This window comes from Pseudopodoces humilis, chromosome 3 (assembly GCF_049639895.1).
Source record: "Pseudopodoces humilis isolate 2021_Gansu_Grassland_sample_001 chromosome 3, ASM4963989v1, whole genome shotgun sequence".
NCBI lineage: Eukaryota > Metazoa > Chordata > Aves > Passeriformes > Paridae > Pseudopodoces > Pseudopodoces humilis.
In genome coordinates this window covers 59,856,570-59,882,320 of record NC_142202.1, presented here as the reverse complement: position 1 = coordinate 59,882,320, position 25,751 = coordinate 59,856,570, and the positions used below count along the sequence as shown (strand labels likewise).

At 36.3% G+C, this 25,751-nt stretch overlaps 1 protein-coding gene across 19 annotated transcripts in view; it reads right to left on the bottom strand.

Moving 5' to 3' along the window:
* Positions 1-7,285: 7,285 nt before the first annotated feature.
* EPB41L2 (erythrocyte membrane protein band 4.1 like 2) overlaps positions 7,286-25,751 on the bottom strand; it is a 106,744-nt gene continuing 88,278 nt past the window's right edge. For 3 of the 19 annotated variants that reach the window (XM_088052885.1, XM_088052887.1, XM_088052886.1), the window contains 10 exons: positions 23,981-24,013; positions 20,751-20,897; positions 19,287-19,391; positions 16,422-16,565; positions 15,436-15,489; positions 14,673-15,233; positions 12,717-12,839; positions 12,141-12,239; positions 10,012-10,092; positions 7,286-7,424 (listed from right to left, as the gene is read on the bottom strand). In XM_088052885.1, coding sequence (XP_087909011.1) covers positions 7,317-7,424; positions 10,012-10,092; positions 12,141-12,239; positions 12,717-12,839; positions 14,673-15,233; positions 15,436-15,489; positions 16,422-16,565; positions 19,287-19,391; positions 20,751-20,897; positions 23,981-24,013 — 1,455 coding nt within the window. In that variant the 3' untranslated portion in view covers positions 7,286-7,316. Of the gene's footprint in view, positions 7,425-10,011; positions 10,093-12,140; positions 12,240-12,716; positions 12,840-14,672; positions 15,234-15,435; positions 15,490-16,421; positions 16,566-19,286; positions 19,392-20,750; positions 20,898-23,671; positions 23,735-23,980; positions 24,014-25,751 lie in introns of all 19 variants that reach the window. The other 16 variants (XM_088052893.1, XM_088052892.1, XM_088052889.1 and 13 more) reach the window with 16 other exon arrangements.

The window sequence follows — 25,751 nt, the reverse complement described above, 5'->3', positions numbered from 1 at the left end:
CACACAGAAGAGTTAAAATGCCTGCCAGAGGAAATTTTTAAAAAGCAGCCAAAAATCCAGAGGCAAAGAAATACTGATAAAGACCAGTAAGTCTTTTAAAATCACTCAAGACTGGAAGAATATTTGGGAAAGTACTACTTTCTAATATAGCAATCATAGTTACACACACCCCAAGGCAAAGACCAGTAGCCTCAGAGACAGATCTGGGAGAGTTAACAGTCACTTAGCTGTCCCCAACAGAGACATTCATATAGACTTACCTCCAAGAACTCTAGTAGAATTGCCTCAAACAAAACAGATTTTAACACAAAAGGAATTATCAAAGCATTTCTAATGCTTGTAATTTGTATTAATATTACTACTCTTTTTTTCCAAGTGCAGTATGAAAGCCCCAAAATGCTGAGCAGCATGAAAATCAGAAGTTTCAAACCTTCCAGAGGTGTAGTCAGTATTTTATTCCATCTGTTTGATGTCTTTTGTGGACCAAATAAAAGTTGCTATTCAGCTTGACTGTCAAGTAGAATACATCAAGAAACACTTTGTACTATAGTTGCTCATTGCTTTGAGCAATAAATCTTTTGTTTAAAGAGTTTTTCATTGGAGTTGCATGCTTGCCCTTCACAAAAGCTTTATCTACGAAATAATCTGTGAACAAGTCCAACATTTGTTATGAACCCTGAGGTTATCATTGTTAAAAAGGAAGATGTATTAAGTTTTTTTTTGTAAGACCCACATGACTCACTTCTCTAAGTATTTGAGCAGAATTAATTACTGTAATTGTATTTGAAATTGCCCATGTATTATAAAGCTGGCTTGTGAAGTGCCTTGAGAAAATTTCTTTTTTGCATGTTGTAGTTTTTGCTGTAGATATATATAAAAGGGTAACAATGAGACTTCAGAACTGCACAGTATTCCAGAATATTTAAACAAATGCATAAAACCTGAATCCACAAACCTTGACTATTTTTAGGACTTCTGTTTTTCTGCATGACACTTAGGGCTTATGTTTTTCTTCATGACAATGGCTGTTCAATTAGTATATATTTAATCAGTGCAAGTGACAGCTATGCATAAGCTATGCTGACCTGAAAATGCTATTAATTTTTCACTGACAAAAGGTTCTCTTACTATTTGAAGAAAGACATATCTCAGTGAAAATAATATTGTTTCAAGAATATTTACAGTTTTAAGGATTAAATACAATTGAAATTGAACCAATACTGATCTAGTGTCTAACTAATCAGACCAATCCAAAATTAATGAACTCAAGTAATATGCTTTCCTCCCATCAAACAAGATCAGCAACTAATACTACAACATATCAAATACCTTAAAGATTTTTATATAGCTTTTTCTTACACTTTTGTAGGAAAAATCCACTAAGACATCCTTCTAAATCCAAGTGTGTCCATTCTGACCTACATTTACATATCCCAAACTGGACACTTCTTCTTCCTGTTCGCAGTGTTGTGGCAGTGTTATGTTATCCGGCTGGATGGGGTTCTCTTCCCCTTTTTGAAAAGCAGAACAGCTCTGGCTTTGAAGGAAAGCAGCTTATCTGTTATCTGCTAATTCTCCAGGTAATGTGGATGCAGTTGAGAATGCCTACATATGTACAGAAATTAACATCTCTGTTACCATTGTCATATGTTATCCAAACTACGCAGAGACAAAGCTAACCAGAACTTCTGTTACACAAGCGTGCTGACAGATGGCAGCCGTCTAAACTGAGAATAGCACCAAAAATACATTGCTCAGAAGTGAAGAAGAATGTAATGAGAAATTTCATGATTTGTTATCTGAAAACCACAGTAGATCATATCTCAATGAACTCAGTAGAACCACTTGCAGAGGGGCATTTCAACTTCCACGGTGATGTTCAAATCTCCTTTGTTTTAGCAGCTGAAGATTTCTTCTCTAAACTATAGAAATCAGGAGGTTTATTGGAAGATGTTTAAAAAACCTTGGTACTTAAGTACTAGGCAATCGTGCCACCGTTCTGGCAGCCCTGCAGACCATTTGCACTAATCCCTGTTTTTCAAAGTTCTGTGACCTCTAGAATTGCAGTTCTCAGAAGTAATCTGCTCATTTCAAATATCCTCCAAGCTTATGTATGAGTGCCAAAAGTCATACAGAGAATAAACAACTTTATTTTATAACAGAATTACAGAAAGCAAAATATCACTTAATACAACTTCAAGCTACTATAAATCTAATTTGGCATTTTAACTATACACAGAGTCAACAGCAAAAAAAAACCCAAACAAACAACCCCCCCTGCAAGAACAAGTTAAAAATAAACCCCAATATAATTAACAGGTTTTTTGCCATGGCAGTCTCAACTGATGGTACTCTCATTACTTTATGAGTGGAGTCCATCTTACACCTTTTATTCAGTAGCCTAAAAACCTGCATTAACCATTAGAGGAAGCAAGTGAAACATATACCTTCTCTGTAACAGAAATGTCAGTTCTAACATGGAGACACAGTGAGGTTTAATAGCAAGCGAGCACTCTACACATGTATCCAAATAATGGAAGTATTGAAACTGGGACACAGTAAGAAAAAAAAGCACTACGGTTTTAAGCTGCCTAGATCATCTCTTGTTGGAAAAAGAGAAAGATAGTTTGTTCTTCCTTCTTTCCTTTTCTGGAATGCTGCAGACAGCAAAAAGTCTGCAAAAAGTTGAGCATTGGCACCAAAGTGCAAAAAGAACACAGTGCTCAGTCAGAAGAATCTGTCTGCAACTCCTTCTCCTCTACAGACTGCCACACCATCTCTGCTCTGCAGAGAGGAGAACCTTGGAAAAGAAAGAGTTACAGAGATACCAGTATAAAATTTATCCACAGAAATATATTTTTTCAAATTTTAGCAAATGTTTTATTTTTATAAAAAACTTCGTTATGTGATATCATATATTTACCTGAATAATCTGAAAAAAATTCTGTAAATTACTCCAGTAAGAGATTTCACTTGAAATATCTGAAAAAAACTATATCTGAATTAGTAAAGATCCTCCTTCCTGCACAATTACCACCTCCTCCAGTGAACAATGATTTCCAGACTTCCTTTGTTCACTTTCATATAATTAAGAATCAGTTTCGAAAATACAAGTATTTGTGCAAAAGAAGATCATACCCTCTAGAACTTCATTTAAAAAAACCAAAACTCTAAGACTGTTAAGAAGTGGTTATAAAAATAAACAAGAAATACTCTAAGGGAATATAGACCAAAGATGTTAAAATGGAGTTTGGTATTGGCATTTAAGTTGTGAACAACTGGTCATCGTTGCTAGGCCTGGTGGATTCAGTGGAGTCATGATGACTTGGAATGACTACAGTTCTTCGTGGTCAGTGACATTTTTATTTCTGCAAGAAAAAAACATTGTGGAAGGTTACATAAGCATTTGTAACATTTACCATGTGAATGTCACATCAGAATCAGAAAGTAACTTTCTCTATGCAGGGGTCTTTTTTTTTTTACAGGAAGGGAAGGTTTCATTAAAAATTTTTCATTTTTCATTAAAAAAATATTGCATTGACTAAAACCCCCTTCAGTCATTAGGCAAACAGTACTACACTTTCTCCAAATACTCATCTTTCTTTAGAACATTTTTTCCCATCCCAAAATTCTCATGTTATTACAACTGCAGTCGCTTTAACAGTTTACTGAAAAAATTAATCCACAACCTAGAGCATAAATAAAAAAGGAAGGTACTTGTTCAATTCAGTAATCCTTCAGAATCAGAATGCAGTATCTTTTACTTTTATTAGAGAAAACAAGTCTAGACAAAAAATACTGCTGTAGTCATCAGAGCTTTCATCGCCTCAGAAACAACTATGCAAAATTCATTGCATGACTTCATTGCCTTAGCACAGGAGAGCAACAGGCTCTTGACAGATATTCAAGGCACTTCAGGTGGTTTTCTTTTGTTTATATGACTAAATTTTTTCCCTAAGGTTTAACTGAAAGGCATCATTAGTCAAACAAGTCTTCAGGTCTGACACAAAAGTAGCATGGAGAAAAGTCTGACACACTCCAGTCCTTTGCAAACAACAATGTATATGTTTCTCAAAAATGAAAAAGAAAAAAAACTTCCTCAGACAATGGAAGGAATTCTTTGAATGTTCTCCCCTGTATAAAATTTTTACAAAGTAGTTAAATACTTGATGAAGGAACAGAATCAACTTTGCAGCTCATCACTAATGTAGAAACGTGGTGCTAACCAGCCAAGATAATTTTTTCCTCCCACAACCCAGACCCCTCTAAAAAGATGTAATTACTTCTATAGGATAGATCCTGTTGAACACTGATTCAGGATTAAGGTAGCATGAAGAAGCTGGCACTTTCTACACACGTTAGAGAAAAGGCAATCTCTGCTCCCAAGACCTTTAAATTCACGCTGATTAATAATGAATGCAAAATGTGATGGTAACACATAGAACAGTAAAATCCTGCAAATCCAAACCATCTGTTCTGCTGTCTCAGTGTATCTTTCTACCTTAGATCCTGTGATGGAAGTGCTGAAAATATGCAAGTGGTGGTTTGAGTGTGCATGTTTAATGTTGCTGTGTACCAAGGGACCAGTGAAATCACCCAGAGCACAGGCATTCTCCTTACTGCAAACAGCTCTCACAAAAGTGATGTGCATTTTTCCAGGCCTTCTACAACATTTATGAGTCATGTGGGGACTCATCAACACCCCCCTTTCTCACAGTTCAGTACAGTTCTCTGTCCTCTCCTGTGCTTTCAAACCAAAGTTGGAGCATACATGTTATACTCATTTTCAGTGTCACTAAGCAACAAAGCCACGAAACAAACCTAACTGAACACTGAAATAAAGGTACAATATAAAAACAGACATTTATGCAGTGCTTCTTATTTTTGGGTCATTTCCCCAAATGTCCTTCACAAGCAACCCCACCTGCATTGGTTTTTTTTGGTTTCTAGCATTGTCTAATGTGAAAATAATTTTTAAAAGTATTAATGCTACAATGTTTTCTTGTGGCTTGTACATTTATGAACAAAAATTATTATTTTCTTCTTCAAACACACAATAATCTGACCAAATCTGAAGAAATTTTCTGGAGACAAACCAAACTTAGTTCTACTGTGTTTTACATCCTGAAAAATTATGTAAACTTACATGCTGAAAAGCTCAGAGGAAAACTAGGCAGAAAATCCTGTCTAAACACACATGACCAAAACAAACATCATAGTTCTAGTGCAACCTGTATGAGGTCAGGAAGGGCAATTGGAAGCACTTTGACAGAGAAGATGGATAAACTTCCTGCCTGCAGGCAGAGGGCAAGCCATCCTACTCTCATCCTCGTATTCTCCATGGCATTCAGCATTGCTGCTCTATGCAGTACTGCACACATCCGGAGTTCAGGACAACCTCTCAGGAGAGTTATGCATACAGTGATGACATCCAACAATTCTGCCAGCAGATAAGAAAAACTCTCACCCCAATACCCCACCATGGGCAGCCTCTTAACTGACCATATCCATGTCAACAGCTGGCAATGAATATTAGCACTCCCTCGGCCACACACAGGCACCCCACTACTATCCTGATTTAAGAAAAGAGACACCCATATGTAGATGAAATAAACAAAGGCTTTGGTCTATGTCTTTCAGCTGAAAATATGCATCTGTGATCAGACTGGCACAGGAAGAGTCCAATTCCTTGACAAAGGTCATGCTCCATGGAACAGCATCCGATAGATCCACTTCATATCCCCTCAACTGATCCCTGAATCTTTTCTCTTCTGGACCCCAGAAGTGATACTCAACAGTCAAATCTCCAGCTTTTAGGAAATTCAGGCACAGCAATAAAATGGATCCTTTTAACATGACAAATTATCAGGATTATGTGAAAAATACCCTCCCCTCTAATAGCTTACAACACATTTGAAATCAAGTCAGTATCTCACTTTTCATATATTCCTGGCACTTCATGGCTGTGTTCAACTCAGCTAAAGCTGCAGGCTGTAATTTATAATGGCTAGTTTCCTTGGGTAAAGAATTTTGTTCAATACTAATGGAATACCAGCCTGCACAGGACACAGAAGTCTCTTGTCCATGGGCTACAACCACCATTCTTTAAAATATTGAACCAGGGAAATAAGAATCATGACTATTCTCATTTCTTTAAAATAAAATGTATTTCTTTTACCTTGTCTCCTCCTACATCAACATTGATCAAAGTGCATAGTAAAAGATTGAAGTTGTACTAAAATAATTTTCTTTCTTGACATATTCCAATAATAGTGCTGCTCTTCTAGCTAAATACAGAGGCTGGTCAGTAAAAAATCAGAGATCTCCTAATGAAGGCTTAAACCACTGATTTTTAAATGTCATTTCTTTATAAATCTCTCTCACTGATATAACCATTTAACCAGTAACAAAGCCTTTTTCTTGAATCTGAGTCGACCATTAACAAAACCATCAAGTTTGAAAAAACCTGAAGCTTGAGTCTCATACCAGCAGCATGACAAGCACAGGAAATCTGAAGCTTTACACCCCCAAATGGTCACCGAGCATTAAGACATTAGCCTATAATGAGTGCAAGAGCAGATTTACTCAGTGTTCATCCTGATCTTCCTATTGAATACATGAAGGAAAACTGCATTGTGGTTTTTTCCTTCTTTTTTTTTCCTCAACCTAGAGGGTCTAATAAACTAACAAGACTTCAATCAGCTTTTTCAACTGATAAAAGGCTTTGAAACTTGAGCTTCCAATACATTTACCTTCTTGCCTGGGAAAGTGATAAAAGGCCAAAAATTTCAGTGTGATTAAGATTAAGGATTAGCTGATTAAACTCAAATGTCCAAGTGTGTCCTTTCACTACTGGAAAATACATAGTCTTCTCACTAAACAAGCAAGATGTTAGGCAAGAACTATAATTGTGCAGGTTAATAGAAAAGTTTGACATAGTTCATATTTTGCAGAAATATCCCAAACTCACTTCAATATAAACTATAGCCCAAACTCACTTCAATATAAACTATAACAACCTGACCAAACATTGTAGAAAATGCCATGAGAGTCCTGTGACAAAACTGGGTGATTTATATAGGGAACATTTGCAACTGAAATTAATGTCAGATTAGACCCAAGATAAACATTCTTACACTAATAGTCTTCTATTAGCACCTGTTTCAACTCACCCTTCTGTGAATGCCTATCTTAAAGATGACCCATATATTTCAGATGAAAAGACATGAATGCAACAGAAAACTGATGCCACGCTTTCCTGTGTTAATTATATACACAAGCTTACCTGAAGTATTTGCTTGAGGGCATTTTTCATTTTAGTCTTCATCTTCCTCAGCAAGTTCAGTTTCTTTGTGCACCACCACTCTTGTCACAGACATATCAGGGTGCTGTTCTTTGGCTTCTTTGATTGCCTGTGCCAGGGCCTGCAAATGTATTTGAAATAAGGACTTAATGAGACCAAAAGGACATTCATGTGGTGCCAGAGAATAGGAGAGTACCTTTGGAAAAATTGGTTAAAATTTTGCGGAACTGTAAATTCCTGAACTTGAGATCAAAGGTAAAAAAGCCAACCAACCCCCAAACCAAACCAACTCCCCAAACACAAAACCGAAATAAAATAAAAAAAAAGCCACCAACAAAAAAAAACCCCACCATATTAAAAATATACTGAGATTTCCAGGAAGTAACAACCGTAAAGCTGCAAGATGACTTCCTAGCTCATTTTAGAGAAAGAAAGTATTTTTAGATCTCGGAATTTTCTCAACTTTTGCAAAAGATCTAACAAATAATACCTTAGCAAGAGTATAAGAGAGTACAGAAAAACAAGAGTGCCCTTCAGTTTCCTGAACAAAACAGAAAGATACTTTAAAATGTATACTAAGTATGGTACTGTAACTCTGCAATAAGCTCATAACAGAAATGTCTCAGCACAAGAATCCCATTTTTCTCCTTGTACTAGTTTAAGAGAAATATCTCTAGCTTAATTCAGGGAAGTGTAAATGCAAGTATCATTCAGTTGCTTATAATCCCTGCCCCTTTTAAGAAATGTTATCATCTTAAGAGATGTACCAATATACCCAGCTGGATCAGATGACCATCATAGATCCCTTCCAACTGAAATGTAGTATTTTACTTTATATCATAGTCAGCCAAATAAGAACATTCCCTGAATCATCACAGGTGAAACAGCACCTGGGACCTTCTCTTTCTTGCCCACATCTTAGCACACATCTTGTTCCAGTGAGCTGCATTACTGCTGGAACCCAACATAAGAAAAAAACAGAAAACATGGGAAGATATTCAGAAGCAACAATTCACCTGTTCACCTTAGTACCAAATGCAACTAAAAATCCCCCAAAATACTAGAAGGAGCAAGAAAAATACAATGCAACAAGCAAGTTCATCTTGATTTAGAAAAGTAACTTATTTCCTGAGCTAGCTACAGGTATTGAGAAAACAAGTAACGAACTCTGAAGAGAGATTGAAAATACCAGCAATTAGGCACCCTAACTATTATGTGACACTGAATTTGAAATCCTATTAAGGGAATATGTACAGGACACATGATGTGCATTGGTATAGGGAATACGTGCAGGACACAATGTGCATTGGTAAAAAACAGCAAATATCAGTATTATAACAATCAAAGCATAAAAAATAAAAAAACCCTAAGACTCTAACTGGTAAATTACAACAAGTAATACATTTGTATTCTGCAACTCCAAACTGAAATATTGTTTTCCTATTGAAAACTGTTTCAATGATATAGGGAGCTAATAGACAAAATAAAAAACATCCAGCATGTATTTTGGGCATTTCAGAAGCTCCATACTCACTTTAAAAATGGTAGATATTTCTTAAATCTCTTAAAAGCTGCTCACTGCTGTTTTAAACTTCTGTGATTAAAATTGTATTTTGTACTTTTTTATAATTTCATTTTTTACTTCATTAATCACATATCCCAAATTAAAGAAGGGCTTTGAGAATTGTCTGGTAAACTAAAGATATTTTGTGACCTTTCGAGACACTTGAAGTGTACTGAATGTGTGTCAAGGCAAAAAAAGAACCATCCATGCCTGATGCTAAGCAGCCCTGTCATTTAATTACGAATTTCAAGAAGAGATTCAACTTGCCAAAAGACACTTTCTGGACACAAATCAAAATGTGAAAGTAAATTCCTTGAAAACTCTCTATATATTACAATTCATAAGTTAAACTGTGCCCTGTTATGCTGATTTGTGAAGCCTGCACAAAGTTAGAAATTTATTCACCTCAAGGCAGGCTTTTCCATTTGTATTAACCAATGACTGCTGATTGCCATTGCTACTATAGTTTCTTAGATATAAAAACCCCTGTGTAATCATCACTACAAAGACAGAAATTGAATTTTCACAATTATTTTCCTGTGTAGCGCAAAAAATTCAGCCTTATTAATTGGGCACATAGAAGTGATTTTAACCTCACTTTCTAAGATATCATAAAATACTGATTTAATACTGATGGGAGATAAAAGGTAAATATAATAACAGCAGACCAACAATTACTTTTGTTTCACATAATTCTACAAATACTGGCAAAAAAAACATAGATTTTAAATTCAAGTAGTTAATATTCTAATGTATTTCAAAGCTTTCAATCAAAATGAGTGCTGCATTCAGATGTTTCTGAAACAATGCAGTAGAGACTCCCATCAATCCAGGTCAGCATATCAAAAGAAGATTATTTCAGTAATGTTTTTCCTCCCAGTACAAAAGCTGCACTAAATAAACTGTGTCTCTTCCAAAAAAGTAATCCCTCTAAAAATAGCAAAAATCCATTCACATGATCTGTGATGCAAATTTACAAATGCTGTTTTTCTTTCACATATATTCAAAAGGCTTCTTAATAGCAAAACACAACTACTTATTTAATTTTTCTACCTTTCTCTTACTTCAGATTTCTGAAACATCATCTAGATCATCTCACCGGACTATAAAACCCACACTTTAATTGTTAAGTTTGCATACTCACCTCATCATGGTCAATATCTGCATCTCCAGTAATGACAATGCGCTTCTCAATTCTTGTTTCTGATACTCCACCTTTTACCATCTGCAGATGTCAGAAAAAACAAACAAACAGAAAAACATCCCTGTAATTATTCCATATTTCCACAAAGCACAACCTTCTGTTGCACTGAAGCAACAGTGTCTGAGCTGTTCTGTGTCTGAGTTGCAATTAGTAGTAAAAGTGTTCCGTGCTAAACCATCCTCTCCTTTTTCAGCTATGCAGTTGGCCACCTTCTAACAATTGCTAAACTTGATAAAAATCAAGCAATAGAAAATTACTCCTTTTGCTGGAGCCCATGTTTGGCAAACTAATTCCAGCTTCTTCTGCCATATAAATCTGGAAAGTCCAGGAGTCTTTTATTTCAACCCATCAACCATGGGCCTCTCCACAGTCATAATCCTATGACACTAAATACAAAGATGATCTGGTTTTCAGTTCTGTCCTTCAAGGACCTTCATCAGATATTTTCAACATATTTCACCCTGCTGAATAGTTTTGTGCTTTTTTTCTTCACTTCTTTTTCTAATGATTAAAACACTTAAGCTTATAAAAAAATTCTCACATAAATAATGTTATCTGCCTTTTAAATCAACCTATGTATGAGAAAAGAATAAACTACTAAAGATACACTGACCATACTAGGGAAGAGCCAAGAAGACACTCTTAAGAATGCCATTAGAATATTCAAACTATTTTGGAAGGTCCCTTTACCAGTAATTAGCACTTTGCAATGTAAAATCGAAAGTCAACTTAGGAAATTCAATCTTGCTACTGATGGCTTATCATCAATTCAAAAAAGATACAGATCTGCTGCATCATGGTAATTCCAGTAATTTTTCAGTAGAAGACAAGACTGAAACCATTTTCTTTAATTGTTTCTTCCAAGAAGCAAGACTATTTGACATGTGAACTTGACAAGAAAATGTACGCTTCCTGTCAAAACTGTGGTTCAATTAATTGAATAAAGGGTTTTTTTTTCCTAAAATGGTGGTGGCTTAATGATTCCAAAAAGGAGCTGAAGTCTGAAAAGGATCTGTTGAGTAGGCTTTATAACAAATGCATTTTTAACATACGCATTTTTAATTCTAAGCTTACTTTATTTCTTGTGACTCACTTTCCAATATTATTCTTCCACTACCATTTTGTGCATATGACTTTCAATCTTTAGAATATTTCAGTCTTTAGAAAATATATCCGGTGAGCAGGGAATTATTGTTCAATTCTGTCATGCTGTAAAACTTCTGTATCTTGGGGGGCAAACCTGAATTCATGCTTTTGTTTCTCTCTTCCATTTTTCTTTATGCTAAACAATGCTTTCTACGATTGTCTTAGAAAAAGGAGCTAAGAGTTCAAAGAGGAGCTGAAAACTGTGTTTAGGCATGCCTAAAATTTGACAAATATTTACTTAAACTAGTGATAACAATAATCATCATTACGCTTTGGTAGTTCTAACACACAAATGAAACATGTAATGTTTCATGCTTTCCATGAACAGATGTGATGCCCTGTTAACACTGAGTTTTCCTTTCCTTTTCAAGCATGGATTGCAGAGGAAATGATTCAGCACCCAAACACGCTTGCAAAGTAATAGAACAGAATGTTCTGTTTTTAAATATACCCTAAACCTAGAAGCATAAGGAGGATCAACACAAAGTCTGGGAAACATTGTTTCAGCTCATCATGGTGCCATCAGCAGGGCTCCAGTGGGCCTCAGACAAGTTAGTTACACTAGCAAAGATTCTGCAGGATATCAGTGGGAGAGGACAGGACTGAATCTGTAAAAATTTAGTTACATACTCATTTGTCAAACACTGAAAAAACACCTATATGAACTACTGAAAAACAACTAAGCATATTTTTCCCCCTTTCCATGTCCTATTCCCAGATATTCCTGCTTATTCATTAGGACTTCTGTCTTCAAAATCTGTACAGAAAGATTTAACTCTCACACATGCCTGGAATAAATCTCTTCCATTTCAAGTTAGTTTTCCTCAATGAATTAGCAGATCTACAAGAAACTTCATGTAAAATTGTGAGGTTTGAGGGTCTGGTGTCTTTTTTAATTAAGAAAGACATGAAATGTATTTTACCTTTGTGATGTGTGTAGTTGTGGTAGTAGAAATGGACTCTGATGTAATTGTCTGTGCACTCACCAGCACACCGGTATCGCCAACAGCATTGCCATCAAGCTATAAGAGAAAAAGGTATTATTGTATATTGGCATTTAAAGAATGTTTTCACAGGAGAACAGGCTAGTTTTCTAACTGAATGCATTCTTTAATTCATCTAGAAGTAAAATCAAAATAGAAGCCATCCAAGTTCACAGAGTCAGGTAAGGCTATTCTTATGGCCCATTCCCGTGGAGAAATCATGGTCACAGTTACATGTTCCTTTTAGGAGCAATGAGATATTTTAATCAAGTTTCCAAAACTGGATTAAAGTTAGTTATACTTTTGCAGACAGCAACTAAGTCCTTATATAGAAAAAGAAAATTAGAACTTCTTAATATAGTTTTGTAACATTTCACTTACCTAATTCATAGCCAAAGTATAATCTTATCTGCTACGAAAAAAGGATATGCTTTTGAAAAGCATTTTTGGACATTATCTATTTTGATCTATATAAATGGAATAAAAATAAGACTTCAAACAAACTAGTCATGGTACCTGTGAAGATTCATATGTGATAGTTTTAGTTTCTGTTTGAACAATCGGAATTTCTTTAGTGGAGATTTCAGTTCTCTGTGTGGCATCTGAAATGGTTACCATCTCTGTTTTCACTACTGGAGGCTGTGATGCAAGAAATAAACAATAAATTCAAAAGACAAAAGAAGTTTTGGGAAGTGGACCAAGAAAACACAACCAAAAGCTCAAGAAAAGCGTAACAGTAAGATAAATATTTTACTGACTTCCCATACAAAAAACATGCAATAAATAAGCAAAATGAAATGAAGATTAATACATCAGCCCTCTAGGATATCCATTACATTGTAGGAAAATCTAATCTCCTAAAAACCTTTCCAAAGTTCAGTGTTTCAGTCAACAGCACATACCAAAGATCAACTGCTAAAACAAAGCTACAATACTGTATTGAAAATGTGTACAAGTATCACTATGAAAAAAAATTAAAATCTTAGTTTGCATAAAGAAATTGACAGCTTTGAGGTAATCTGAACTAATCTGGGAAAATACCTATCAGTATCAGGAAAAGACCTCCTCAGTCTACAAATCAGGACCAGAAATTCTGTAAAAGTTTAACTTTTTAATATGGATTACTTCTGGAAAAGAAAAGCTTTTGAAAACTGGATTTTAAGCAGTCTAAATTTTTCTGGAAGTCAATGCCTTCTTTAGACAAAGATCCTAAAAAGCTACTTCAACAATTTTGAGAAAACTAGTGGTGTTCTCTGCAATATCACAAACAAAGCAGTTAACCTGGGGTCTGTAAGCTCGTGAACTCATTACTTATTGGAGCAGATTTTCATTAGATTTAAGAACTAAAGCCTTTTGATATTTTTCTAGATGCATCAGCTGCTATCTTATATTGATTTTGAACACACATAGGGTAAAATCCTAGGAAAAAAACCAAACTGCCTTTCATGCTTGCACACACAGCAGCCCTTCCTTCCCTTTCTCCAAACTATCTATGCTTTTAGGAAGTGGGGGTGCTTGCAAATTTTAAAAGTCTAGTAAACGAATTCTTTCACATCACTAATCAGAACAGCTATATATCTGCAAAACAAGGAAAGAAAGAATGTGAGTTGCTTCGATTAGAAACTGAAGAAAAAAAGGATTGCCACCATTACAAGAATAAGCAGGTAGAGAACTACAAAAAATCCACTAAGCTGGTGAAAAACTCAGCAGAAGATCATGACAAAGACATACATGCCTGCCTTCCATTTTTTCCCTCTCTGCTTCTTTATAATTTGCCCAGTAATGAACTCTTCAACCTTGCTTGGCTTAAAACAACTGGTTGTGACAGGAACCCACGCCTGCTTCCTAAGAATCTACTGCCCTAGAAGATTTGACAGAAACGTTATGATACGAGCCTCACCACGTAACAGTGCAGTGCTCTCACCTATGCAATTTCTAGCCATACATATTCTAGCCTACAAATCTGTCATGTTTTATTGAAGGAGGGTAAAAAGGTCAAGAAAAACAGTGAGTGAGTACGGGGGGGGGGGGAAAAGGAACAAAAATTTGTGTCAGGTGCTTTCTAATTTCAATTTGCAATAGTTTTCCAATCACAATTATATGTCATGGACTTGTCAAAAACAGTTGACAAATAGACAAGACAAGACTTAAAACACTGGAAACATGTAAATAATAAATACACATTATGTATGTGCATATAAAATACGGAGGAGATTAAAAAAAAAAAAAGATCTCAGTCTTCGGAAGGTTTGCCTTTACTGGTGATTTTCACTCAGTTCTAGCAAAAAGTCAGAAACCATAACTGAAGGAGACAGAATTTCACTGCTCATCAATGGTTTCCCCTTCCAAATGATCTGAATCTTGTTGGATGCCAGAAGATGTGGAGGAATAGGAGAAGAAGAAAGGCAGGTATATTTTCACCCCAAGAAATATCTCTGCTTAATCTAGTTGTCATACTGTTCTACCATTTACCTCAGAACAACAAATTAATTGTGGTGCAACATCAATGTCAACATGAGACACATCTCCATTGAGTTTCAGCTGTTCCTCCTCTTTTTCTTCACCTAAATCTTGCTTAATTTGCTCTGACAAATTCTTCTCTTCTGTAGCTACAGTAACTGTATTTTCCTGGACCAAATCTTCAGCTGTAACTTGTGTGTGCTCAACTGGTACATTTAGTTTACTGCTTTCTGGTACGGCTTCCACATGTTGCGTATTTTCTTCATGTTCTTTCTTTTTCATGTGTTCCTCTTCTTCCTGTTCTTCCCTGATGACATCCTCAATTGCCCTATGATGTGGCTGGTATTCTCCCATCTCTTCATCCTCACTCTCACTACTACTGCTGCTGCTGCTACTATCTGATGGCAATGATGAAGAGTCCTTTTTTGACACGTGCTCCACCTTACATGTCTCCCCAGCATCAGTGGCAACTTGCATTTTCCCTTTGTTGGTTTCGTCTACGACTACTGTTTCTTCTATCCCAAACTCTGCCTGCTTCTTCTCCTCCACTATGTCCAGAGTCTCATGTGAACTCTGCACAAAAAACATGGATGAGGATAAACAAAAGTAGAGTATATGAATAAATTAAAATGCGGAAAACAAAATTAGCTGGTTCATGTCATATGGAAGACAAAAGATGGCTGTGATGGTTAACTGGAAAAAGAAGCAAGGAAAGAATGAAGATGGATTGGAAGAGTTAGAACCAAATTTAGCCATGGAAAAAAATCTGCAGAACCTTATCAGCATCGCTGACTCCAGTACAAGGCCCTTCTGCTCTGGAAGCATGTCTCTGTGAAACAAAAAGCAATCAGAGGACAAAAATCAATGCATAACCCTTTTCAACAGTGCAATATCCTCCAAGCAAGCTTTTAAGAATGTATACACATGATACTAGAGAGATGCTATGTATTCACCGCAAGATGCTAGTTCCGTTACACTTTATCAAAATATTCAATCTAAAGTAGGTAAGAATTATGGAAATTACTATTGGTGTAAGAATTGAATTATGAAAGCCTGAAAATAAGAAGCGTGAATGTACTAGCTAGTGATGCTACCGAGGGAGTTATTGCTCTCAGTTAAATCAGGAATTAAGAATAAATAATATTAAAGAAAAATAAACAGAAAAAATAATGCTGGACTACCAGTTTGCCATAATTTAAAAAATAGTAAAAAAGGTGTTATTGGAGGGTTTTAGTAGTTGTTTGTCTTTGGCCTGTTACTTGATACAACTTAATAGAAAATGAGAGGAAGACTGCTTAGGGTAGCATGTTGTCAGAATAGCAATACACGATTACCAAGAAGATCCCATAAGAACTTAGTCTGGAGCCAAAAGGATGCTATTAAAGCAGCTATATTAGTATTTGTTCCATAACAAAATAATAACGGCTATCTGAAAGCCCACAGTAAATGATGTATTAAGCTGTCAGGGTTTTTTAATCGAACATACTTTTAGTGAACGGTCTGCGGCAAAATTAAGAGCTCGAATGAAAGGAACACAAAAATCAACACACCATCTGTGACTTAATCCTACTGCTGTTTACCTAGCGCAGCACCTACGGAGCGCAAGCTTAGCCAAGCGCTGATTCCTCCCTGTTTTCTGGCGTGCTGCAGATGCAGAGTTAAGCCCTGAGGCAGGCACGCCGCTCTAAGGCAGGCCGGGACGGACGGGAGCAGCCCGGAGCCGTCCCCGTCCCTGTCCGTGTCCCCGCGCCCGAGCAGCACCTGGGGCCCTGGCGCGGCGGCGCCCGTCTGCTCCCCCGCAGCGCCCTCTGCTGGCCCCGGGCTGGCGGCGGCGAAGGGCCCGCTGGTGCCGGCGCCGAAGCGCTCCTTACTAAACAAAATGGAGGTTATCTCCTCTTCCAGGCTCTAGACGGGTCAGAGAAGGGAAAGGACAGAATTAGACAGCGGCGGACGGAGCGGCAGCCACCTACAACGGGAGAGGTTTGGCAAGAGAGAGACGTGACAAAGGCAGCGGCTCGGCAGGAGCAGGGGGCGCGGGCAGGGGAACGAGCGCTGGGGCTGCTCCTCCACCGCGCACCGTGGGAACGGAACATCGACAGTGGCACATCGACATTTACACATCGACATCTACACGGACCTACAAACAGCACAGCTTACTTAGCTGGTAACTCCGTATTTACTACTGGGATTTTTTTTTTTTTTTTCCCCTTTTAAAATCCATTTTTGACACCTTCCAAAGCCCAGCTTGATCAGAGCTTTAGGGCTGTCAAGACATATTTGCTGAGAATACATACCCACAGCACTGCAATATTAAAATATTTCTTACATCTTTATAATAAATGGCACATATATTTATATACTTAAAATACTTAAATATCCTAAAGCAAATTCAGGTAGATTAAAAATCTGTTTTCAAAAAGTTTTCCCCATTTTAGTGGGAAAACCCGTATTTTTCAAACATTCATAAAAAGGGACACATTGCTTTAAAGCATAAGTTATGTTCATTATCTGGTCTATATTCTGTAGGGCTATATATATCTGTATGGTTAAGCAAACTTTGAAAGTTCATGTGGGTACAAGCCTCTGAAAAAGGCTACCATTCTTCTATTTCAGATTTCATTCCACAAACTCTGGTAAGAAGTAAAAGTGGTTAAAATAAAAAGCCAACAACATACAAATACATAACATGGACATAACGCACACGCTGACAACATGTCAAGAGATACACTTCCTCAAGGGCACTACAGAGAATCGTGCCAGAAGCAGGTGCCAGAGGAAAGCCAAGGTGCCATGCACACGACTGCAGCCATGGGGACTCACCGTGTGAGCAGTGATGTATGTGAACTATGAAAGGACAGAGGTTACACCATGCTGCTGTACGGACACTACAACGTGTATGGTATGCAGAAAAACAGAGGAAAAAGAAGAACCCCTAATCTGGATTTTTGTTGGGTTTGGTTTTTTTTCCCTACAGTAAAATTCAAAGTTTATTTCAATGGTGGCTAAGAAGAGTTAACCAGAAGTTATTAAATCTGCCTTCATGCAATATTGAATATCAACTAGGGCAATGTGTTCCTTATCCCTACTATCTTTCCCTAGTTTACTCCCACCCAAGAAACATTAATCTATTAACAGATTACATCAAAAGGAAAAAATGCTCATGATCCTCCTTTCATTGTACTCTGGTACCTTGTTTTTTGATTGCTCAAAGCAGTCACAAAAAAAAAAAAAGCAGGAGAAAACCAGAATCTTTATGTGGTAGGTGGTCAGACTGTGTTCATCTCTCTCTAACCCTGCTCCCCCTTATATATATAATTAGACAGACACATACCACCCATCTTTTAGCACTTTCCCACCTTCAAATTTGCGGGTCATCTAGTCTTTTAAAATTAAAACCCCAGTCACACAATTAGTTTGATAATGTAGCCCCTGTTCCCTGGAGCATTTAGTAGAAAGGGTTAAATGTATAGATAGAATTAATCAATTTTGTATCAGCCTCTGTTTAAATTCCTGGCAAATTCTTCTGTTACATAGTCATACACTCTAACATGAAATATTTTTACAAGCTATGGGATATGGATTAAAGAAAAAAAAATTGTGGGCATCCATAAAACAAAAATATTTCTCCTATTTGCAACATATATATCAATGTGTCAGTTTTTGTTTAATTAAGTCACAGATGCTGTGCACTTGCCAGAGTATGGTGGACTTAGAAGTATAGTGATCAAAATGAGATGTACCCAAAACAACATTTCTAGGACACAGAAAATTATTTGTAAGCAATTTTGCTGAAGCAAAAGAAGAAAAATAATATTAGCAGTGCTATCCCTGCTTTATTCTCATCTATCATTCAGCTATCCTAAAGGACAGGCAAGGATCAACAGGCATCCATCAACAAATAATTCAAGGTGGAAACACAGTTCCCCAAACGTCATATTTATATATATATTAGTGAAATAGGACTGCCAGCTTCACATTAACCTAATAGACAAAATGTAATGTAAAAAAGCAACATCACAATTGCAACTCATCATCACTATCACACTGCCACTAGTCCCACTGGTTGGAGTGCTTTTCATTGCATAGATGTTATCAGGAACAAAACCCCCCTCTTTTCCTTAATGAAAAGAGAGGTACAGAAGTGCAGAGGAGTTCAGAACAGGTTGCTTTTGAAATGAAACTGCTTACACAGCATTATTGATTTAAATAATGATTACATAGTGAACACACAAAGCAGAAGTTCTTGTGTGAAGTGTCAAATAACTGCAATAAATTATTTCCATATAGAATGAAAATACATGTTTTGCTGTCATCCTAGTCACATCAAATACAGTAATTTTCCAGTGAAAAACTGGGTTATTTTCAGCGGCCATTCAGAACTTCGTGGTTATTTTGATGTGTAAGAAAAATGTTGCTGGCATTCACATATATGTGTATCTATACTCATATACACACAGAGATCCTGGTTTACAACTCAACATTCTCCTTTTAGCATTGGCTTTAAAAGGTTATTTTCATAAAAAAAAAAAAAAAAAAAAATAAAAGAGAAAAAGGAAGAAGTGCCCAAGCCACCAAGCTAGCCCACAGCAGATGCAGCAAAAAAGCAGCAGGTTTCAGGGCAGCCACCTTATCAGTTTTCTCTGGTTTTGCTCCAGCAATCCATGGCATTGAAATCCATTGTTTCTCCTTCCCAGGCAGTGTTTTCACTTGGAAAATGTGGTCTCCTTTTTTCTATTTGGTTTTCATTTTATAAAACCAGTGTAAATCAACAAGCAATGAGACAGACATACACTATACATAAACATAAAACCAAATCATCTTGAAGTGACAGAACATACTAGATGAGCAAAAAAACCCAAACCACCAGATATAAAATAATTTGCAGGGGCCTCAACTTCAAGAGAAAGAAATCAACAGAGAAAATAAACACAACCATGTAACAAAAATTAAGCTACACTTTTACATAAATGTCACTTACAAGCAAAAATATATTTATAGCTATTAAATGAATCACTGTGTCATGAATGTTTGAAAACATGACCAACATTTTTATCTGTGCCTATACCACTATATGTAGAAATATTAAAGTACCACTCAAATTTAAGGAAATTTTTGGCAGTACGACAAATTAACAAAATAAAGAAGTGATGCATAGTTAGTTGCTGTGCTCTCTATATGCACATACTCACAGTTCAGTTCACTTACAGATCTTACTGAAATAATGTCCTATTATCAAAAATAATTTTGTAGCATCAGGCCTGCTTAATTGAAAGCTCACCTTTCTCTGGACTAAAAGAAAGCTGAAGAATTTAAGGGGACAAGACAAGGATACATTTAAGGAAGGAAGAGTGGGAACCATGGTGATAGACAAGGAGCAACAACACAATAAACTGATTTATTTAAAAGACTGATTTACTTATCTACTGTATGAAAGAGACAGCTAATAACCCAGTAGAACTAGAAGTTTCACAACAGCATGAGAAATTTGGGTAGGTTTTTTGCTACATGCATCGAGGGTGATATTTGTGGAAAACTGTATTCCATACTGCTGTTTCAAGGTTCAGTCAGAAAGGAGAGGTAGAAAGAAGTAGATAAATTCATTTTACAGACTTTTAAAGATTAAGATAGGTAAAATTTAACAACTACATTAAATGTGTCCTGAAGTCAACACTGTAGATTAACTGATCACAAAGTCCTTCTGAAACAAAACATGGACTGTGTGTATTTATGCACAAGCTGTTTATGAAGAGATAAATATATAGAAAAGGAAGGAAAAGCCCTACTGTCACTGAAAAATTATCTCTATCAATCTATGTAAATCAGAGTGAAATTTAAGATATCCTTAACATACAGGAAAAAGCTGCCATCACTTCTGTTTTCTTCTAATTCAGTTGTTCATGTGGAAGAATAAAATTCCACCCATTATTTGAAGTCAGGTCCAATAGTAACAGTAAAAAAGTTAATGTATACTTAGTATAAACAAATATTATATCAGACAAATAAAGTGTTAACCTGAAGGACAAACTGCATTTGCTGTATGACAGAGGGTTGTATGGAAAGGCATGCAGACAGGTGTGTGCAGTGACATACCCCTTGTGTCTGTAGGGACAGAGGTGTGATACGCCGCTTTTCCCACTCATTTGGGCGTGGTTCAGGTGTGGATTCCATGAAATTGCGCTTGAGCTCACTAATGCTAGCCTGGTGTTTCAGTAAGTCGTCCTGGGTCTTATCCAGGTCCTAGCAACCCGCAACATAAAACAAAGTAGGACAAAACACGACAAAAAAAGCAAACTTAACTGAAAAAAAAAATAAATAAATAGAAGCAACCAAACCAAGAAAAGTGCCTTGTGTCTGAAATGGTGACCTCCTTTGTAGTGCCTCAAAATAAAAATCTTTAAGGCTATAAGGGACCAGGATTTTCTGGTTTTGTTTTTGTTGTGAAGTTCTTACTGAAAATTATTGTTTCTTCCATATTTTAAAGCAAAGGAGAATAATGCTGTATGTGGTTATTTAGCAAATAGCTACTTTCATCCAAAACATGACACTACTAGCCCTTTGAAACAATAATAATTTCCAGAAGCTGTTTGCTTTCACCTAAAATTTGTAAGCACAGAAGCAAATGTTTCAGGATATTGCACAGCTAACATAACTGAAGGTAGCTGTAAGAAAGAATAGTTTAACCCAAGGAGCATAAAAATGTGTCTTTCCTGCTATTACAAGCTCCATGAAAAATACATCTGTGAACACAAGGCCAAATATACAAGCAAGCTAACACCTGCTTAGCTTCAGAGGGATAACTCATTGTGCCTCTCACACAGGCTTAAACTTACTGGAAGGATCAGATTTAAAGACTTCAAACCTGTTACCTGCCAATTCTACTTTTAAGAACCTAACAGCAGACAGATAAGTAGGAATAGTTTTTGTGCATGCCAGTACCAAAACAAATTATCTAAATTGCACCTCCAAAGATCAGTGCCAAAGGGGACACCACAGCGTGAATACCAATTTTATCAATTAGATTTTGTCATGACCATTGAGGCCAAACTGCAGCACCTTGGATCAAATAATTACAAGGTATTCTTTCACTTTGTACCAGCTACAAGGCAGAGGTAAGGTTCAGGTGCTATGCCAAAATATAAATGCTCTAGTAGCCAGACGAAAATATATATGCTTAGCCTTCTTGGGAATTCACTGTCTTCTAAATACAATGGCTGGGATTTGGTGAGCAAGGCAGATTTCACCCTACTTGGACAATTTGTCCTCCTTCCACCATTCCAGGTCTCAAAAAAAGCCCATGTTGCTTATGCTCATGCTAACACAAGAATATTTTTTCAGTAGTGTTCTATAGTTTTATTCAAGTTTAAGCCTTGGATCCATTTTTAGTAAAGAAATAAAAGACTGAAGATGGAAATGAAATATTATCAGTGCAGACATAATTATTAAGGAAGTTTCGTCAAAAGAATGTAATCAGAAATAATTATGTAGATAAAGAATCTGGATTTTTTACAATGATTTTAAATACTTTTTAGCAGAATGTTCCAAAATCTACCATTTATGTTAGGATTTTTATTGATACAATGATCACAATGCAAAGATGCTTCACATTAAGTCATGAAAAACCCACACCCCAAGCTCATTAGTTTCTGGTTTTTTTTCACTTGCATGTTCAGCCCCAGTAAGGGTTTGGTGCTGCACATCTATTTCCTAACATTGTGGATAAGCCTGCATGCATTTTGAACATTTGAACCTCTCCCCTTCTGGCAATTCAGCAGGTTTGTATTGCCACAGGACCACTTTTCATCCTGGACTAACAAATGAGACATTAAATACGTCCCCCTAAAGTTTGTATTTCCTGAGTGAAGTAAAATCTTATGCCAAAGGCATTCTATTATGCAACTGAAGCTCGTAACAATCCCATCATTATTTTAAGACCTGTCTTGGCTTGACACAAGGCACATTTCTTGGACTTGATCAAAGCACAGTTATGCAATGCACACTTTCAGTGCTTCAGTAAGTTATACACAAGCAAAGTTTCAATAGTGATCAAAAGCTGCAAAAAGCCATAAAACATTAGTTGGGTTACTGCAATCCACACATCTCCTCCCTATTACTGAGCAAAACCAATGTTTTTTTTAAAAAGTGTTTTTGTGACAAAGGGAATTATTTATAGCCCCATATGAATGGATAAAATATACAGCAGCAGGATTTTTTAAAACATTTTCAGTTATTACCTTAAGTTATTAACCACAAGTTAAATGATACTGATAATAACTACAGACAGTCTCTGATAAAATAATTTATATTAGCAATCTACATGAAAATTCTTATAATAAAAATATCTACTTCAGTGACAATGCACTACATGTGAACATACTGTTCAAAGCTCTTTGCTGTTGCTCATCTACAATGAAAACCAACCTTCAAGAAGCAAAATTTACTTCCATTTGAAAAGGAAAAAATAAATATTTCAGAAGATATCCAAACATTCCCTTTGAATATTTGATCCTTGTATCATTGCTCAATGTTCCTAAAACCAGTGTCAGAATCAGAATTAATTTTCTATACTTCTACTGCTTGCCCCTTACTAAGTCTATTTATTCAGCTAATGTATTTGAGGAAACTTGATTAAACTGGCAAAAAGCTGGAAACTCTACTCAACAGAAGATGCAAACATTGAGGTGCAATGTACAAAAATCCATTTAGAATTATGAATTGCACCCATGTGTCTGCTCTAAATAGGGCTATTATTCCCAGTTGCCACCTTGAAAACATTTAGCAAAAATACACAAATTTACATTCAGTGTTCAAGCTGAGGATTGGCTGTGGGTATTTTGCATTTGCTTGTTTTTTGTTTAAACTCAGAAACTAGAATGGTAACATGCAACATTTCCAAGCCGGTTTTCCCCATGCACTTCATGCAGTGTGTCCATAACAGCCTGCAGGTGACCTCCCATCCCATGCAGCCTGGCAGCCCGTGAGAATGGAGAGTACTTTTTGTATTACATACAAACCTCCAACATTAAATTGCTATGTCTGACATAAATATTTTCCCCGTCTACTCTCAAGGAACTGATCTGTGAAATTGAGCCACATAAACAAAAAAAAAAAAAAAAAAAAAAAAAGCAAACAAAAACAAAACAAAGAACATAAAATGGACCAGCAAGTAAATAAAAAAGGATCCTTATAATCAGACAGTTAAACAAAGGAAATAAAATGGTGAGATGAAAAGGCACTATTCAGACAAAACCCACAGAAAATTTAGGGTGCTAACAAGGCAGGCAGCCACAGCCAGGTTCAATTGTAAAAGAACAACCAAGCACCTTCTGCTGCGCTTCCTCCTCTTCATATTCCACCTGTGTGAGCACGTGACAAATCATCAAGAAAAGGAAGCGTTAACATCGGCTTACAGACTAACACAGAGACTTCATCTCTTTGTAAATGCTGCAAAGCGTGCTGGATTTTACAGACCTTTACTGTTTCGGCCCCAGATGTCGAAATTAAGTGACTTGGGTCTTCTTGCACCTACATTGTTGTAGAATGGCTGAAGTAATTTTTGGCATAAGTGGCATGAAAAATGGAAGTTGCACACTGTGTCCCTTTCTTGCTGCACTTTTTATTGTTTTCCAGGTGAAAATTTAAGAATGAGTAACAAACAAAAATGATATGCATAATTTCTATGGTAAGTGATTTAAATTCTGCAACAAATTGATGGGAAAATGGAATCTAATCTAATCCAGGAGTTGTTTTGGGAAAAGATTTTAGGGTTCAAGTCAAACACTTAAACACTGAATTTACAACCAGTCTTAAATTTTAGGAATGTTGTCTTGGGATGAACTATTTGCACATACACACACCCACCCCTTGTTAAGTGAATATATTTATTCTTAAACTGCAATTCATTCTGTCGGTAATTTTCTGTAGCTAATCTTCATATCTCATCTCCAAGTATTCAGAATGCCTTAAGGAACAGCATTCTTTAAAAAGTTAACCACTTCCTGGTTGTCTTTCCACATGTACAAATATCAACGGGTAACCTTAGGAAAAGATACATTTACAAGTCAACACTGTGCAAGTCCATAAATCTGAAGATGGATTTACTGCTCATACCGTTGCATTTTGGATTCTGTGTGAATGATGTCATACATATAAGGTTTTTATTAATTTCTGACTCATCTGGGGTTCCATTTTCAGTAACTACACTACAAATTACTAATTGAATTAGGCTACAGAAAAACTGAGAAAATCTTGAAGCCATGTTTTTCATTATTTTATACTTAGACTGGTATTATAATGACATTGTGTCATAGTTACCACATCTTTAATATGTACATCAGTTTAGCAAACTTTGTTAAATATAATATTAAACAGATCCTCCTCCATTCTGATTCTACAACTGGTTTAATATTTTCTTTGAGGATGAAAATCGAAGACATTTTTCCAGTGGTATTGCTGTAACATGTGCAGTAGACATAAGGAAATGAGGCATTTTGTCAGCCATTCCAGATGATCAGAACAACATACTGGTGTGACTGAGGCTTCTGTACATTTTAGCAGTGTATTCCAAAGAAGGCTCAGACTTCAGTGATATAGTCTGACACAACTTGTAATCCCAGCTAAGGAATGAAATCAGTCTCAACTGCTGCTAGAGATTCATCAAAGCATGTAAAAAAAGAAAAAAGTGACTTGGACAGACTCAGCTTTGCACACACCCTCGCAGAGCTGAAACATCTGAAATTTGGAATAACAAAACACTGATTTTAAAGTATTCGCAAGTTTTCTGAATTCAGCTTTTAGGAATTTCATTTCTCAGAAATAAACAACTTCAGAGATGTGCATTCTAGTCAATGCATGCAGGAGACAGGCATTTTAAAACCAATTTACAGCGCAAATAGAATTTGCAAATAGTATCAAATAACATATCTATTGTTACACACAGTACTTTCATTATTCAGATTTATGTGCTCACTAACATTTTCAACTACAATGCAAGTCCCACCTGCAGCTCAGTATCTGTGGAATTTGATGAGATTATGCATGCTGTAGGAAATTAGGCAGAAAAACCATGAGTTATCTATTGACTACAAATCTCAC